We start from the raw sequence: 15202 nt of genomic DNA on the forward strand, positions 1-15202 counted from the left end.
TCCGTGATCCCATTCTCTCAGCACATTGTAGCTGCTAGATCAGAGGAAGCAAATGTGATAACAGTAATTCTGACTGGGTTCCTTCAATCCCTTTTATGAACGACGCATGACCAAAATGAGGCAGGTGCTGAATCTTTTTTGCCTTGTAGCAGTTTGCTGTTGCCACCTGCTTGTTTAACTCGTTGGTGGTGCAAGTCATGCACTGTCAATGACTTTAGACATGTTGGGAGAGAACAGGCCAAAATCAGCAAGCACCAAGGGTGTGGCTGCAGCAGAAAGACAAATGATTTGTATCAGCAAGCAGAGATTGTTTCCTTCAACCAAAGAAACCCGTGCAGCATGTGAGAGAGGAAGGATAGCTGCCGCCTTGATGGTCTGGTTATCCCTGACAGACTGGTTTGCTTAAATAAAAAAAAAGTTGAAGCAATTTAAATTTATATATGATTCTGGGGATTGTGGAATTGTCTTTAAGGCTGCAATCCTACACATGCTTTATTAGGAGTAAGGCCCATTAAACACAGTGGGAATATCTTTTGAGTATAGAATTAAGTTGAAGGTTTCATATAAATAAATTAAGACTATGAGTTTTCAGAACAGAACTTCGTATTTATTAAACCACTAATTTTCAGACTCAATTTGTTTCATGTGCAAGACACAGAAAAGCTAGTGGGTACCTTGGGTGAGCAGTCATATTCTTGGAAAAGAATTCCTTTTGATTAACCCCCCCCACACACACATTATACTTGCCCCTGTATTTTGGAGAAATAACGGTGATTTATGAGGATGGAGACCACAATTAGATGTTGTATGTTCTCTTAATTCTTTCAGTTCAGCCTAGCATAGGCAGATGACAATACGTGTCTCAGAATTTCATCCTGAATTCCTTGCTTTATATGGTGAGCAACACAGTGATGAGGATTGTGTTCTGCTGCTCATACTTTCAATAACTATCAACAACATAAAAGTACAGGAGGTTTTTTGGGGGGACGGGGAGATATCTAATGAAGCTAAATGACTCACAAATGAATTATGCAAGACCAAGTAGGCATTTGGAACCTAATTTTAAGGTATTTCCTAAATTGAGGTAGGGAGCTAGATCCAGTCAGTTGGCCAGATCTTGCATTGCTACACCCTTGGGCCATTTTGGTGGGTGGGGCCCTCCCACCTGACTGTCATCTGACTTCACTATGATGTTAGGTGACCCATTTTTCCTTTGTAGTGTGGCAACTGGGCTACATAGAAATTCTAAGCCAAGTGGGGGTTGAAGTTACCCCCAGTAAGCTGCTAGTAGCTGACTTCAGGCTCCATTTTTGGGTGGAATCAGCTGTGGTAACTCAGTAGCACAGCATATTTGAGCTGGTTTACTTTTGGTGATGGTTAGCTGATTGGTTGTGCACTGGCGAGGGAGCCTACCTGTCACCATCAGGAGTGCCTTTAAAAGTTCCCAGTTGTGCACTGGCAGTATGCCTTTACCTGCCCCTCATCTGATGCAGCATTTGTGGGACTGTGGTTTGGGGGAAATGGCCTTGCAGACCAAATTGGGACCCCTGCCAGACGTAATTAGATCTATGGGCTAGAGGTTCCCCATACCTACCCTAAATGGACGTGCCTATTAAAACAGAACTATGTAGGCAACACAGACCATTGCAACAAACTGTTCTGATAGAATTTCACGCACAATCTGCTATTGATTGTGCTGGTCAACACAGTCATGTTTTTAATCTTAGTTTCCATGCCTGAAGTCATCTGTACATATATTCTGTTTCAAAATCTACCTCCAAGAGCGTGCACACTTGCAAACTTGCAAATCGGCATTCAAAACCATCTCTAGCAGCTATATGTTCAGTGTGGTGTAGTGGTTAAGAGCGGTGGACTCGTAATCTGGTGAACCGGGTTCGATTCCCCGCTCCTCTACATGCAGCTGCTGGGTGACCTTGGGCCAGTCACACTTCCCTGAAGTCTCTCAGCCTCACTCACCTCACAGAGTGTTTGTCGTGGGGGAGGAAGGGAAAGGAGAATGTTAGCCGTTTTGAGACTCCTTAGGGTAGTGATAAAGCGGGATATCAAATCCAAACTCCTCTTCTTCTTGATGTTGAGGAGGAAATGAGCTTCGTTACTTTTAATTCATTCCACTGTGCCCATATAAACAGGTATAGGGATGGCAGATGACTCTACGTAGTAACATATAGTACATTAAATAGGCTGCCTTGTAATTAGCATTCAGATGTTCCACAAAGGAGCGCAAATGCTTCCTCTTATTTATGTCCTAATTACTGCTAGTGCAAACAAATGGTTGATTTGTTCCAAGGAAGTTGTAAAGTCTTATCTGGAGCTTTCCCTAGGCTTAACTTCATTATAGGGTTGCATGATTTCTACAAAACACACCAAATTCCATCAGTAATATTACTAAAAGCTTTGCATCTCAAACCTTTTGCCCCACCGCCCTTCTGGAAGAGGGGAGGGTGTCCTATGGAAAGTATTTTTTTGTTGCACAAGTCCCGTTTTTAAAGCGAATGTGCATTGGATGGATATGGAATCGTTAAATGCAACAGATCAGGGTCACTGTGCAGAACCAGCAAGAATCTTCATCACTTTTTGCTCACCATGCAGACCTGGCCATATGTGCTAGAACTGGGATTGGAAACTTGTGGTCCTGCGGATGTTACTGGACTCCCAACGCCCATGGCCAACGATCAGGGATGATGGGAGTCATTGTCCAGACACAGGTTCTTTATCCCCCTGTACTGGTAATAGTAAAACAGACAAACATGACAGCTACTAGCATTGTTCTCTGCATCAGATAGTAGATGGTCTTAAACCTATACACACCTTGGAGTAAGTACCATTGAACTCAGTAGAAACTGTTTATTTAGTGCATTGTAACCTGGTTTTCAGATGCAATTTATTTATAAACTGTATGTAATTACATGAGGAATATTTCCCCCCTTTTCACTAGATGGCACTGATGCATTATCGGCTTACTAGCACTCCTCCCCCTTTTTAAAATGCAGGTATTATTCTCAATCCGGAGAGATGTGTGAGGTCTGCATGTGCAGTGGGGCCTTTTCTGTCTGATTCCATGCAGCAGCTTTGTCTGAAACAAGCAGTTATTTAAATTTATGCTAGTTTTTTTTTTAAAAAAACCAAACGAACAGCAGCTCATTTATTGTGGGGTGGGAGAGCCTGCTCTTGGGTGGGGGAGCTTTGTGCTTGCACCCACATGAAGGGAACTCTGGATTGTGGTCACTGCACATGCAACAGATATATCAGGTGCACCTGGAAAACAAAAATCTTGCACCATAGTTCTAAAGCCCCAGAGGCCTTAAATATTTCTGCCTGGTGTTTTTAGTGCATTTGAGAAAAGCCAGTAGTTACTTAGGTATCCCAGGCAGAGAAGTTATAGGGTCAGCCTTTTTTTTTTGGGTTGGGAAGCCCACTTACATGAACCTGGACCTTGCCCATCAAGACCTTCCTGATTGCAACTTACCTTGCAGGGAAGGCGGCTGTCCCTCCCAGATAATTCCTCCAGAGTGTGCGCTGGATCAGAGTGGTGGCCCAGGCAGACCTTCCTTTTATTGGGAAGGAGCCCAAGATGGATGCCTTCATCATGAGTTCGGAAGGTAAACTTGTTCTTATCTGTATGCTTATGGTTCTGCTAGTAAGCGTATTGCGCAAGAGAAGACAGTATGCTGGATATACACAGTGTACCATCGTTTCAAGGCCACGAGACCCAAACCCATGATGGCTTTCTTTGGAAGCGACAGCCATATGGATTGGTGTAGGAGGAACTAGCAGAACCGCGATCTTCACAGACAAGGACAAGTTTAACTTTCTGCTATACCCCTATACCAATCCGAAACTTTGAAACCCAATGCATTCAATTTTGTTTCAATCGAACAGAGTTTTTGACAGGCATGTGGGACTCACAGGGATATATGGCCCCAGGGTTGTTGTTAGATTAATTACTAGAAAAGAATCACTGCTGTCCTCCTGGCAAAGTTCATGCGGGTAACAGTTTGGGACAGGTTGTGTGTGGAGCTGCAGTATGAGATAGGATGGGTGCATCTGTGACTCTGGGGCGTGTGGTTCCTTATGATAATCTCTCACATGCCCATGGCTCCAAAGAGCTTGACAAGCCCTCACTGTAGCCATTGCGCCACACTGTGATATTTCGTAACTGAAGGAACAGACACCACACATACCATAAGCTAGGTGACTCCCTCTGCAAGCATTGCCCTCCTGGCCACATTTTAGCTTCAGTCATGCCCAGCAGTATTTTTTCCAGTACTTTACTTTATGGAGAGGGGAAACCACAATAACTTTTGAATCACGGATTAGAACTTGACCACTTAAAAGGTCTACTTCACAAAAAAGGCCAAACAAAGTATATCAGTACTTTTCACCAAAATTTGAAAGAAATATGTGATTTCTTTATAAATGGAAAAGAGGTCAAACTTTTAAACTTGTTGGATCTGTGATATTTTTTATTGGATTGTTCTTTTTTTTGGGGGGGGTACTTTCATAAACCTCATCAAGTAGACCATGTGTATGCAAAATTTCAAATTCACCAGTTCTGTTAGCTATAGCCTGTTGAGACTTATCATGATGGAACTTGATTAACTGTAGAAGAACTGCCCTGCTTCTATCATCAGCATTCCCACCCCCCAATAATACTCAGCCTAAATCTGTTTTCTGAACCTTGACAGCTCCTGGCCATAAAGAGCTGCTGAAACCTCCTCCTCCTCCTCCTCCTCCTCCTCAAGAGATGATCTAGTAAAGACCAGAATTCATTCAAAATCAGAATGTTCCTGTTCACAACTAGATCCGTTTCATTCTGGAGATGATACATTGCTGAAGATACATTCATGTTACTACTTCTGTATAGTTTCCATTTGATTGTCAGTCCGCTATTTTAACTAGTCAGGCTTTTCCAACCCAATCCTCAACATGTTTACTCAGATGTTCCACTGAATTAAACGGGCCTTACTACTAGTAAGTATTGAGGGCTGCTGCTTTAGGTCATAATGCCTCCAGATTTGTCACTCTCAAACTTCTATGTATAGCTTCCAAGTTGACGGCACAAATATTTAATGTGGCATGTATATTTTCTGCTAAAGCACTCCTTACTCCCTAAGAGTTTAAATAGACATGTTTTCAGTTAACATTCCCCTCATATGTAAACTATTCATCTTGCCAGAAAAGTAAGCTTGGTTGCCCTAGAATCACTTGCTGACACATCTATGTAAGGAGACTGACTTATTTCTTGTAGCTTCTCAAGTATACTTGAGAAGGAACTTGAGTATTTCCACAGCTGCATTAACTGCTTTTCTAGCATGTACACTCTCTTTTAAAGTTATTCTTGCAGTAGCCCATTTTAAAACATTAATCAGCAAATCTTCAAAGGTATTTCATCAGTTCTTCATTAAGTTAATTCATTATAGCAAACTCTGCTCATTTCCTATTTAGTCCAATATATCGTCCCATTCCTGTGTTGCACATTCTGTTGTTGTTCCTGAAGTAGTTAAAATCTGCAGAAAGTTCATATTCCAGGTTCACCCACAAATGAAGTCATTTTCTCTTTCTTAAAAAAAGAATTGCAACTAATTTCCACACATTGACCATTGCTAAAAAGGGAAAGCTACACAAATCATTTTATTCACACGATACTTTAAGGAAGTGATGCTACAATGAGTCATTAATGCAACAAAGGACTTCAAGGATAATTCAGATTTTTTAACTATGAGGTTACTGAAAAATAAAATTACCGTAAACCTTCACTGGTTGTGGCAGGTGAGAGAGGGATTCACTGTCATCAACAAAGGTAAGCCATGAATTAACCAGTTTTACAAGCAGTAACCAGATAGCTTCCCCCGGAAAGAAAAGCCAGAGAGCTTGGCTAGTATTAATAGGTGGAAATAAGTGTTTTTATGAATTAAATGGTTTCTAACTTATTTTCCTAACATTGCAGGCACCTATGGGGACTTGCTGGGGTGACATCTCAGAAGGTGTACGTGTAGAAGTCCCTAACACAGACTGCAGCCTACCTACCAAAGTCTTCTGGATTGCTGGGATTGTAAAATTAGCAGGTTATTAACTTTGCATAAAATAATGCATTTTAAATTGTAACTGTCTCAATAAATAATTCAGGGATTTGAGCAGGTGTATATATTATTTAAAACAAAATGCATAGCAGAATGGATAAGTCTTCTGTGTTGAATGGCCTGATACTTAAGGTTGCCATAGTGGGGCAAGTTCCTATTAAGTCAACAGTGGTTTTCCAAGCAGATCTGTTTGAAACCCTGCCTATAAGGGATGATTCTGCGGAATTTAAAAGACTGTCATATTCAGATCTTGAATGCTACAGACACTGTTAATTGTAGACTTTGTTCTCATTCTTCAGAGGGTGATAAGGAGTAATTGTAATTTTTATATTATTAGAGCTACAATTTATATGTTTTCAACTTTAGGGGTTGAAAAACTTTTCCTTTGAGTAGTTTCCGATTCCTGATAAGTCTCTTGCTTGTGATTTTGAGCTAAGACTCATAATTTCCCTGCAGACTTCATTATGTGAAATTCCCTTTATGATCAACACACTGCTGTCCTCCAAGCAAAGCACTCTAGGTGTTTGAAACAAGGTTATACACTCATGGCTTGTGGCTCTTTCTTTCTCTGTGACCTTTGAATGTTTGCATTGAGATAGCAGTTAAAGCACCAGCATAGGTCAGGCAAATTAATCAAGCTGAATTTGCCAACAGGCTCCCAACACATAGTTTGAGAGGCCTCATGTAAAACAAATTGCCTTAAAATCGAGGGAAAAAATATATTTCAGGGCCATGTCTTCTAACAGTATACTGTGCAGGGGTCGCCAACCTTTTTGAGCCTGTGAGCTCATTTACAAACTGGAGAAATGGTTGTGGGCACTGCATGTACGCAATAATAGGCGCCAACTCCTAGGGGCCCAAGCAATTTTGGCCCCTCAAATATTTTTTTTGAGGTGGCCGGGCCCCCTCAATATTCAGGGGACATCACACAATGTCCCTCCAATACTTTGGAGAAGCTGGTGCCTCTGCACTCACGGCAACCTATTATATCGGCTACAATAGATTGCTTCATTCAAGCTTAATTTCTGTGGATGAAGAGACCTACGAGGACCCTGCTGGTGACCCCTAGTATAGTACATTCGTACCTTGGAAGTTGAACGTAATTCTTTCCGGAAGTCTGTTCGACTTCCAAAACGTTTGGAAACCAAAGCACGGCTTCTGCAGCCTGCAAGCCAAGCGGAAGCCGCAGAAGCCCCGTCGGATGTTCAGCTTTCAAAGGTAGTTCACAAACCGGAACAGTCGCTTCTGGATTTGCGGCGTTTGGGAACCAAAACGTTTGAGAACTAAGCTGTTTGAAAACCAAGGTACAACTGTAACATCAATGTAGGAACTTCCCCTGTTGCCAAAGTACATTAATCTCCTGCACACCTACCCCAATCTCTACTGTGGTGCCTCCCTTCTTTCACAGCTCTAGTATAGGCAGTGGCAGCTAAAGACCACTTCCAACATCAGCTCGCTTCCTCTGGAAGCTGTTCCAAATGAAGGGGAGTGTGTGTTTGATTGTGGTGCATTTCTTCATTAAGAGTAGCATGGATCAGCATGAGATTTCCTTCTCTTTCAGGTTACAGTGCTTTACTAAGATATGAAGGCTTTGAAAGCGATTCAAGTCTCGACTTCTGGTGTAACATCTGTGGTCTTGATATCCATCCGGTTGGTTGGTGTGCAACAAGTGGGAAGCCTCTAGTGCCGCCTCGATGTACGTAAATCTGACTTTTAACAGGCTGACCTTTAGTTGAATTTATCTTATGCTCTCTGTACTGATCCTTTAACTTACATTACATGCTCTCTTATGTTAAGTGTAAGTCTGATATCACAACATCTGTATCTCTCTCTCTGTATTTATCATATGAATGGATGTGCTTGCGTCTAACTCACGTTGTTGTCAAAATAGCTAAAAGTACTTCACTATGATAACGTATCTTGATTTCCAGTAAATTCTGAAGACAATAACTTTTTGACATTGCTCATTCAGTGTCTTGCAGTACAAATTTTCAAAAGTGGTTAATGTCTGTTTGTTTTTCTGAATCTTGACAGCCATTCAACACAAGTACACAAACTGGAAAGCTTTTCTGGTGAAACGACTCACTGGTGCCAAAACTCTTCCTCCTGACTTCTCTCAGAAGGTGAGGCTGGTTTCAAAGAAGACTCTCGTCAGCCTTTTTGGCTTATTTATTATAGTACTTACAAAATGCTGTTACATAAAAAAGTTAAACAGTAAAATGCAATATGAAAATCAGAATTGGAGCGGAAAGCAAAAGCTGGCAGCAACAACAAAAAAGCAGCAACAGTTGGACCAGAAACAAAAATTTAAAAAGCCTAAGTTATGAGACCATCACAGGAAAAGCTCTTTTCCTAGTTGGCAGTCTAAAGTCTGAAAGTGATGGTACCTGTCTTTGTTGACTGATCATAAAACTGGGTGTGGAAAGGGGAACAAAACAGGGGAAAGCACTCCCCGTGATACTTGTGGGCAATAGCAGATTCACATAGCCATTGTTGTAGATGGGTATTTGCAGAGGTACATATGTTAACGCTGCACGATTATATATTTTCAGGTGTCAGAAAGCATGCAGTATCCCTTTAAGCCTTCTATGAGAGTAGAAGTTGTTGATAAAACTCATCTCTGCCGAACACGGGTAGCAATTGTAGACAGCGTAATTGGAGGCAGGTTAAGATTGGTATATGAAGAAAGTGAAGACAAAACAGATGACTTCTGGTGCCATATGTACAGCCCACTCATACATCCCATTGGTTGGTCTCGGAGTATAGGACATCGGTTCAAAAGATCTGGTAAGTTCCTCTTGTGCAGAGTTTCCCACAAACAAATTAATATATCACATTGATGTTCACATCAGCTTTCAAGATATGAGAGTCGGACAGAGGAAGATGCTTTGAGGTTTGCTTGCTTTTTAAGCCATCAAGCGGTATACATTTTATGGAATAAAAGTATTTTTTAAAAATGCTTTATTTGGTTTTGGTAGGCGTTTGTATTTTTAAAAGGTCACATGTTTGAAGTAGTAAATTAGAAATCTTCATCTATGTTTTTTCCCCTTTTTCACAGATATTGCCAAGAAGCAGGACTCTTATTTTGATGCACCCCCACATTTATTTGCTAAGGTATGATGTTTTGCAAGGAACTTGATTTATAATGGAAGGAATTGTTCGTCAGCATTGAAACTGGAGAAGCAAATAGACTGTGATGCTGACCTGTGTTGCTTCCATTTGTTGCCTCAAAATGTTTCTTTAGGTAAAGGAAGCCGAGTCAAGTGGAGAATGGTTCAAGGAGGGGATGAAATTGGAAGCCATAGATCCATTAAACCTTTCTGCAATATGTGTGGCAACAATTAGAAAGGTAAATATATTAGTTTAATTTTGCTTGTAATTTCCGTTGCTATTGCTCTTAAGTGGATTTTCATTTTGTGTATTTATGTATTTTATTGTGTATTGTACTTCAATATATAATTAGTTGTTTTGTGATTTTAATCTATTGCAAGGGGGCGGGGAATTATATTAAACAAACAAATCATGTGGTCTGCCTCTGCTCCCTTAACTCATGTTTTTAAGGGATCAGGAGCGTTACATAGGTACTGGTTGTAACCAGCATAGTGTTGTACAAAAAATTCAGGAACCATATGGACAATATTGTTGTTTGCCTTAAAACAGGGTTGCCAAATCAACCAGTAGCTGAATTTCTCTGAAAACCTTTGCTCTTCACTTCCTGGTATTTCCCCACCTTTAAATTACTTTAACTTCTAAATCTTAACTGCTGTTTGTTTGTTTTTTGTTTATCTAGGTATTAGCAGATGGATATCTTATGATTGGGATCGATGGCTCTGAGGCAGCAGATGGGTCTGACTGGTTTTGTTACCATGCCACCTCCCCTTCTATATTCCCCGTTGGTTTCTGTGAAATTAACATGATTGAACTAACTCCACCCCGAGGTATTCATACCTTCTTGTTCATAAATCTATACATGTCTTGCAAGCTGTCTTGTGTGAAATAATTAATTTCCTTTTTCTTAAGCTTTTTTGCAAAAATCATATCCTTCACATCTCTGTTCAAACTCTAGTTTGGAGTTGCCGAACCAATCGTCATTTAGCAGACAAGTGTTTCATTACTGCTTGCTTAACTATCCTTTGGCTGGCTGGGAATGTTGCAACTCTCTTTTTCTGACTTGGTTCTTCCGTTTGCTTTTTAGTCAGTGCAGAGTAAAGGAGTATAAGAATTGCCACTGCTGTGGCTTGCTGAAGTGGTGTAGGTGGGACAAGCAGCTAGGCTAGGTGCATTACGGTTTAATACCACCTCTTCATTAGTTATGATATCTTCAAAGTAAATGGCACTCTTCTCACCTGTCTAGGCCAGACTGGCCTAGTAACAGCATATATTCTGCCTAGTTTGATCGATTGCTTCCTGTAATTTTCCCCCTAAAATCTGGGCTCAAGATCATCCAGTGAATCTGGTTGGCAGGAGATTCAGGATAGGCAAAAGGAAGTACATTTTTGCATGACAATGTTAATGTGTAAAATTCTCTGCCCGATATGGCTACTATCTTAGATAGCTTTTAAAGGGAATTGGATAAATTCATGCAGGGTAAAACTGTCAGTGGGTATCAAGGGTTTTTGTTTTGCATTTAAGGTTGGTGGGGTGGCCTCTTATTCAGAGCTCTGTCTGTAAATTTGTGGCCTTTTATTGCACTCTGGCACTTCTGCTGAGGGCCATGATTCAGTGAGAGATTGCATGTTTTGCATGCAGAGGCTCTAGGGCTGGATTCCAATGTTCTTCACCCCCAGTAAGTGTTCCAACTAGTGTTGTGATCTGGCAACATCTGGAGGGCCCTCAGTTGAGTCCCTAGCATCAGCAGTGAAAGGGATCTCTGATAAGGTAAAAGAGACCTCTGTCTGATACCTTGGAGTAGATGGACTGAGGATCCCACTTGGGAGGAGTAACTTCATAGTTTATTCTAAGAAATGTATACCCTGTCCTTCCATGGTTATCAAACTGGTTGGGGCAGATTGGGTGTGTGTGTGTGTGTGTGTGTGTGTGTGTGTCTGTGTCTGTGTACGGATCAGGGCAAATGTTTTTGTGATGCTACTACATAACTGTTAATCCCTTGTAGGTTATGCAAAACTACCTTTCAAATGGTTTGACTACCTCAGGGAAACGGGTTCAGTAGCAGCCCCTGTGAAGTTCTTTAACAAGGTAAGACCAAAATATTTCATAATTGTAGTGTACCTACAATTTGTGGTGCTCATTCCTTTGTCGGCAGCCCCATAGAATCTAGAAAATGTCTTCACATGTAGCTGTTATAGAAAAGCATCTTAACTATAAATAGAATAGAGTACTGGCAGATAAGTACTTTCAGTAGATTCACCCTGTGGATTTAAGACTAATGAAATGCAATGGTGGTTGAAGAAGGAAAAGAGTTATCCCAGTATTGCAATATTGGCATTTGAATCCTATATGAACACCTTTAGTTGGAACAGGAATATCATAGCTGGGATGTAGTGAATGCACCCATTTCTGTGCCTCTCTTCCTTGAGGATATGCAACACTGAAAAACTCAGATATTTTATGTCATATATACAAGTCTTGTTTTGCATGACCATACCAAATTAAATTAATTTTTTTAAAGAAAAGCTTATTAAATAATTGGTTCCATTCTGAAGCACACACTTCAGTTTCCAAAAACTGAATATATTAGAGATTCAATTATCAAAACCTTTATGTTTAACATGTTACATTAAGGGCTTTCCATTTTCACTTCTGCACCAAAGTGCTAGGAAACTACAACTGTTGAAAGGGCCACACCCTCAACAGATATATCATTTAGGCAATATTGATATGGTATCCTATCCTGTGGTTAGTTCCAGCTTTATCACTACCTTGGGGCTGGATGGCTGTCAGTGGTGGAGTGGTGGACCTAAGTATGTACCAGATTTTTCTGTTCACTGAAATACATACCTGGAGCCTATTTAACTAAAGCTTCCATTCCACCTTAAAAGTACCAACTGACAGCTAAAGTAAAGCATGACCAGGTAACTTGACTTGGGATCTCATGAACCCAGTATTTATAGCCAAAGTGAACTAAAGGTGATGGTAGAAAGCTCTAGGAGATCCCATGTGTTGTGCTGGATCATCTGTTACTACATACCTTGGTAGAATGAGAGTGCTCACAAGTCTAAGGAAATGTACCAGGAGAGAGAAAGGTTCTGTTATGGGAGAGGTGATTGTGAACGTGTTTTAATCACAAAACTTTGCTTTTCAAAGCAATATGATGTACTTGTCTTACATTTCTGTTCCAGGAAGTTCCAAACCATGGGTTTCATGTTTCAATGAAGCTGGAGGCTGTGGACCTCATGGAACCTCGTCTAGTATGTGTGGCTACAGTAACTCGTATTATTCACCGTCTGTTGAGGATACATTTTGACGGCTGGGAAGACGAATATGATCAGTGGGTGGATTGTGAATCTCCTGACCTTTACCCTGTAGGATGGTGTCAGCTAACGGGTTACCAACTACAGCCTCCTGCGTCACAATGTAAGTTGCCCTTAATTTCTCTCTGAACTTTCTATAGCTGAAACGTAGCAGACCTCTCTATGGTAAAATTTTTCATATCTTTGTTTCTATTTTTAGATTTCGATCTATTTGCTGCCAGGTTACCAGCTAGCGCAAGGGTGTAGTCTGGGCAATCGGCTTGGACTTACACAATGCCATTTGCTTAATACTCCAGAGCTCAATCCGTTTTGCTCTGTAGTCAGTAGTACTTCAGGGTGTTTGTCTTATTCTGTCCCTGTTCACCACTGATATTTGGAAGGCAAATAAGAAAGCAAGTTGCTTTTAATGCAGTATTATTGGGAATACTGTATGGTCATGTAGATTAGCAAGTAATTTTGCATTTATTACTTTAATTAACTAATTTCTTACATGCCCCTCAAGGTAGTTCACAAATATACAATAAAGAGATAAACATTGTATGTGTTTGCATTGTTACTATATTTTTATCCTATTGTTCTGACTTTTGGTTTATTTCTCTGGTTCATTGCAGTCTTTTAATGATGCCCTTACAATGATCAGTTATAGTAGAGTCATATAACAGGCTTAGCAGCTTGACTCTATTAGTTATCAGTTGTACTGAGCATATTTTAAAAGGCAGAATGGCTCTGATTGGCCCAGATGGTGTGCATTTTGTATGGTAAAATGATTTTACACGCAGAAGTATTAATCATTCCTGACTTGGGGGAATGATTCTATGTCGTTTACTGCCCTGCAACACAGTTGTTAATTCACATCTGGATCATTTTGCTTCCTATCACGTTATAATCACTTTGTCAAATGCAGGATCAAGTAATGTGATATTAAAAGAAATGAGGGGCTCTGTCTAAAATTTCAAGAATATTTTGCAGTTTCAAGTGGCACAGGGCTAAAATTATACTGAATATAGGTGCTGCTGTCCACGAGGCTTCTGAAACACAAAGCATCACACCTGCAGTGTTTTGCCTGCACACAAAAAGGTGTTTAAATTCACTTTCTTTTTAAAAACATACATTTCAGCATCAAGAGATGGTCAGTCAAGCTCGTCAAAGCAGAAGAAAAAGTCAAAGTCACAACAATACAAAGGACACAAGAAAAGTGGGTAACAAAAATTATTTGCTTTTACCTTCTTGCTACAAAACTGCCTTTTTCTCTCAGGAAAAATGATGGTTGTGAATGATGCTTTCTGTTGAAATGTTTTTCAAGCTTAAAGTGCATTATGGCACAAGGAAAACTTTTTAAATTGAGTATTTTTTTTGTCACGTGAAGTAAAATGAAGTGCAAATATAAGTATTTTTTTAAAGCAAACTTTGTGGTAGTTTCTACTTAATATCTTGGTTTTAGTTTTAGGTCCTTTCATAGAAAACTTTTTCTCTCCAGAATGATAAGAGATTGATTAATTTTTGTTTAGGGTAGTACTGTCATCTTCACCAACATAAGATAGATGATATATTTTATTAAGCCATGTTGTTCATAGAACTAAAAATTAGTGCTTTTTTTAGATTCACATAGAACAGGCATAGGCAAACTCTGCCCTCCAGATGTTTTGGGACTACAACTCCCATCATCCCTGACCACTGGTCCTGTTAGCTAGGGATGATGGGAGTTGTAGTCCCAAAACATCTGGAGGGCCGAATTTGCCTATGTCTGACATAGAATTAATTTCAGTTAGAGAATACTGTAATCGGTTAAAATAAGTATACAGAGTAAAGTGAGGGTGAGTGTAGAAACAGAAATGAAGAATTATTTTTTGAAGTGAGAGCTTATAAAAAAACTTCAGCATAGAATGTTTTATTGCGTGTCTTGACCATTATAAGGTTAAGTTTGACATTCTTTATATTTTGCTTGATTGGTTTTCATGCTGGTATTTTCATCTGAAAGATGACAGCTTTTTGTGGCTACAGGAGCTGGCAAAATTGATCTATAGAGTTAAGACCTATGGAGGGTCTGAGACACTGGAAAGACTTCCTTGCGTAGGGAAGTGTAATGAAATTGTACTATATTTTAGCCAAATTAGATTTTAATTTGAAAACTTTATTTTGGACAGGCACACATTACAGCCGAGCTGTTAAGTTTCTCTTAATGGCTCAGCCTACATGGAACTTTGAATTTAGTTCCAGGCAGTGTAGATCATTAGAATTGAAATGAAATCCATTGTACATTGTATTCCTTTGTATTTTTATTCTGAAGCAAGTCCCACAGGCCTGGTTCAGATACCTGGTTTACATTTTGCTAAACCATGATTTTTAGGAGCTGGAAACAAGTGATGGAACCACCCCCTCCCACCTTTGACATCTTCCTTCCACCTTGCTTACACTCTGGTTTAATAAAACCATAGTTAATAGTTACGTCCAAAACAGGAAACTGTGGTTTAATGTTAATTTTACCAATAAGGATTTTAAACTCTGAAGTTGGTTTAAGATCCTTGTTGGTAAATCAGTATTAAACCACAGTTCCCCATTTTGGAAACTGCAGAGAATGTTGGTTTGATTAAACTAGGATGCAAGTGATGAGGAAGGAACATGTGATCTCAGTGCTTGTTCCCATTGCTAAACTGGATTAGTAAGCTTGGG

General features: G+C 40.0%; 1 protein-coding gene across 11 annotated transcripts in view; it reads left to right on the forward strand.

Moving 5' to 3' along the window:
- The window catches only part of MBTD1 (mbt domain containing 1), a 116618-nt gene that overhangs the window by 88373 nt on the left and 13043 nt on the right, over positions 1-15202 (forward strand). For all 11 annotated transcript variants that reach the window (XM_053375672.1, XM_053375671.1, XM_053375678.1 and 8 more), the window contains 10 exons: positions 5969-6086; positions 7663-7797; positions 8136-8224; positions 8654-8888; positions 9160-9215; positions 9346-9450; positions 9892-10039; positions 11215-11297; positions 12401-12635; positions 13650-13727. In XM_053375672.1, coding sequence (XP_053231647.1) covers positions 5969-6086; positions 7663-7797; positions 8136-8224; positions 8654-8888; positions 9160-9215; positions 9346-9450; positions 9892-10039; positions 11215-11297; positions 12401-12635; positions 13650-13727 — 1282 coding nt within the window. The remainder of the gene's footprint in view (positions 1-5968; positions 6087-7662; positions 7798-8135; positions 8225-8653; positions 8889-9159; positions 9216-9345; positions 9451-9891; positions 10040-11214; positions 11298-12400; positions 12636-13649; positions 13728-15202) is intronic.

The sequence above is a fragment of the Podarcis raffonei genome, chromosome 2 (assembly GCF_027172205.1).
Source record: "Podarcis raffonei isolate rPodRaf1 chromosome 2, rPodRaf1.pri, whole genome shotgun sequence".
NCBI lineage: Eukaryota > Metazoa > Chordata > Lepidosauria > Squamata > Lacertidae > Podarcis > Podarcis raffonei.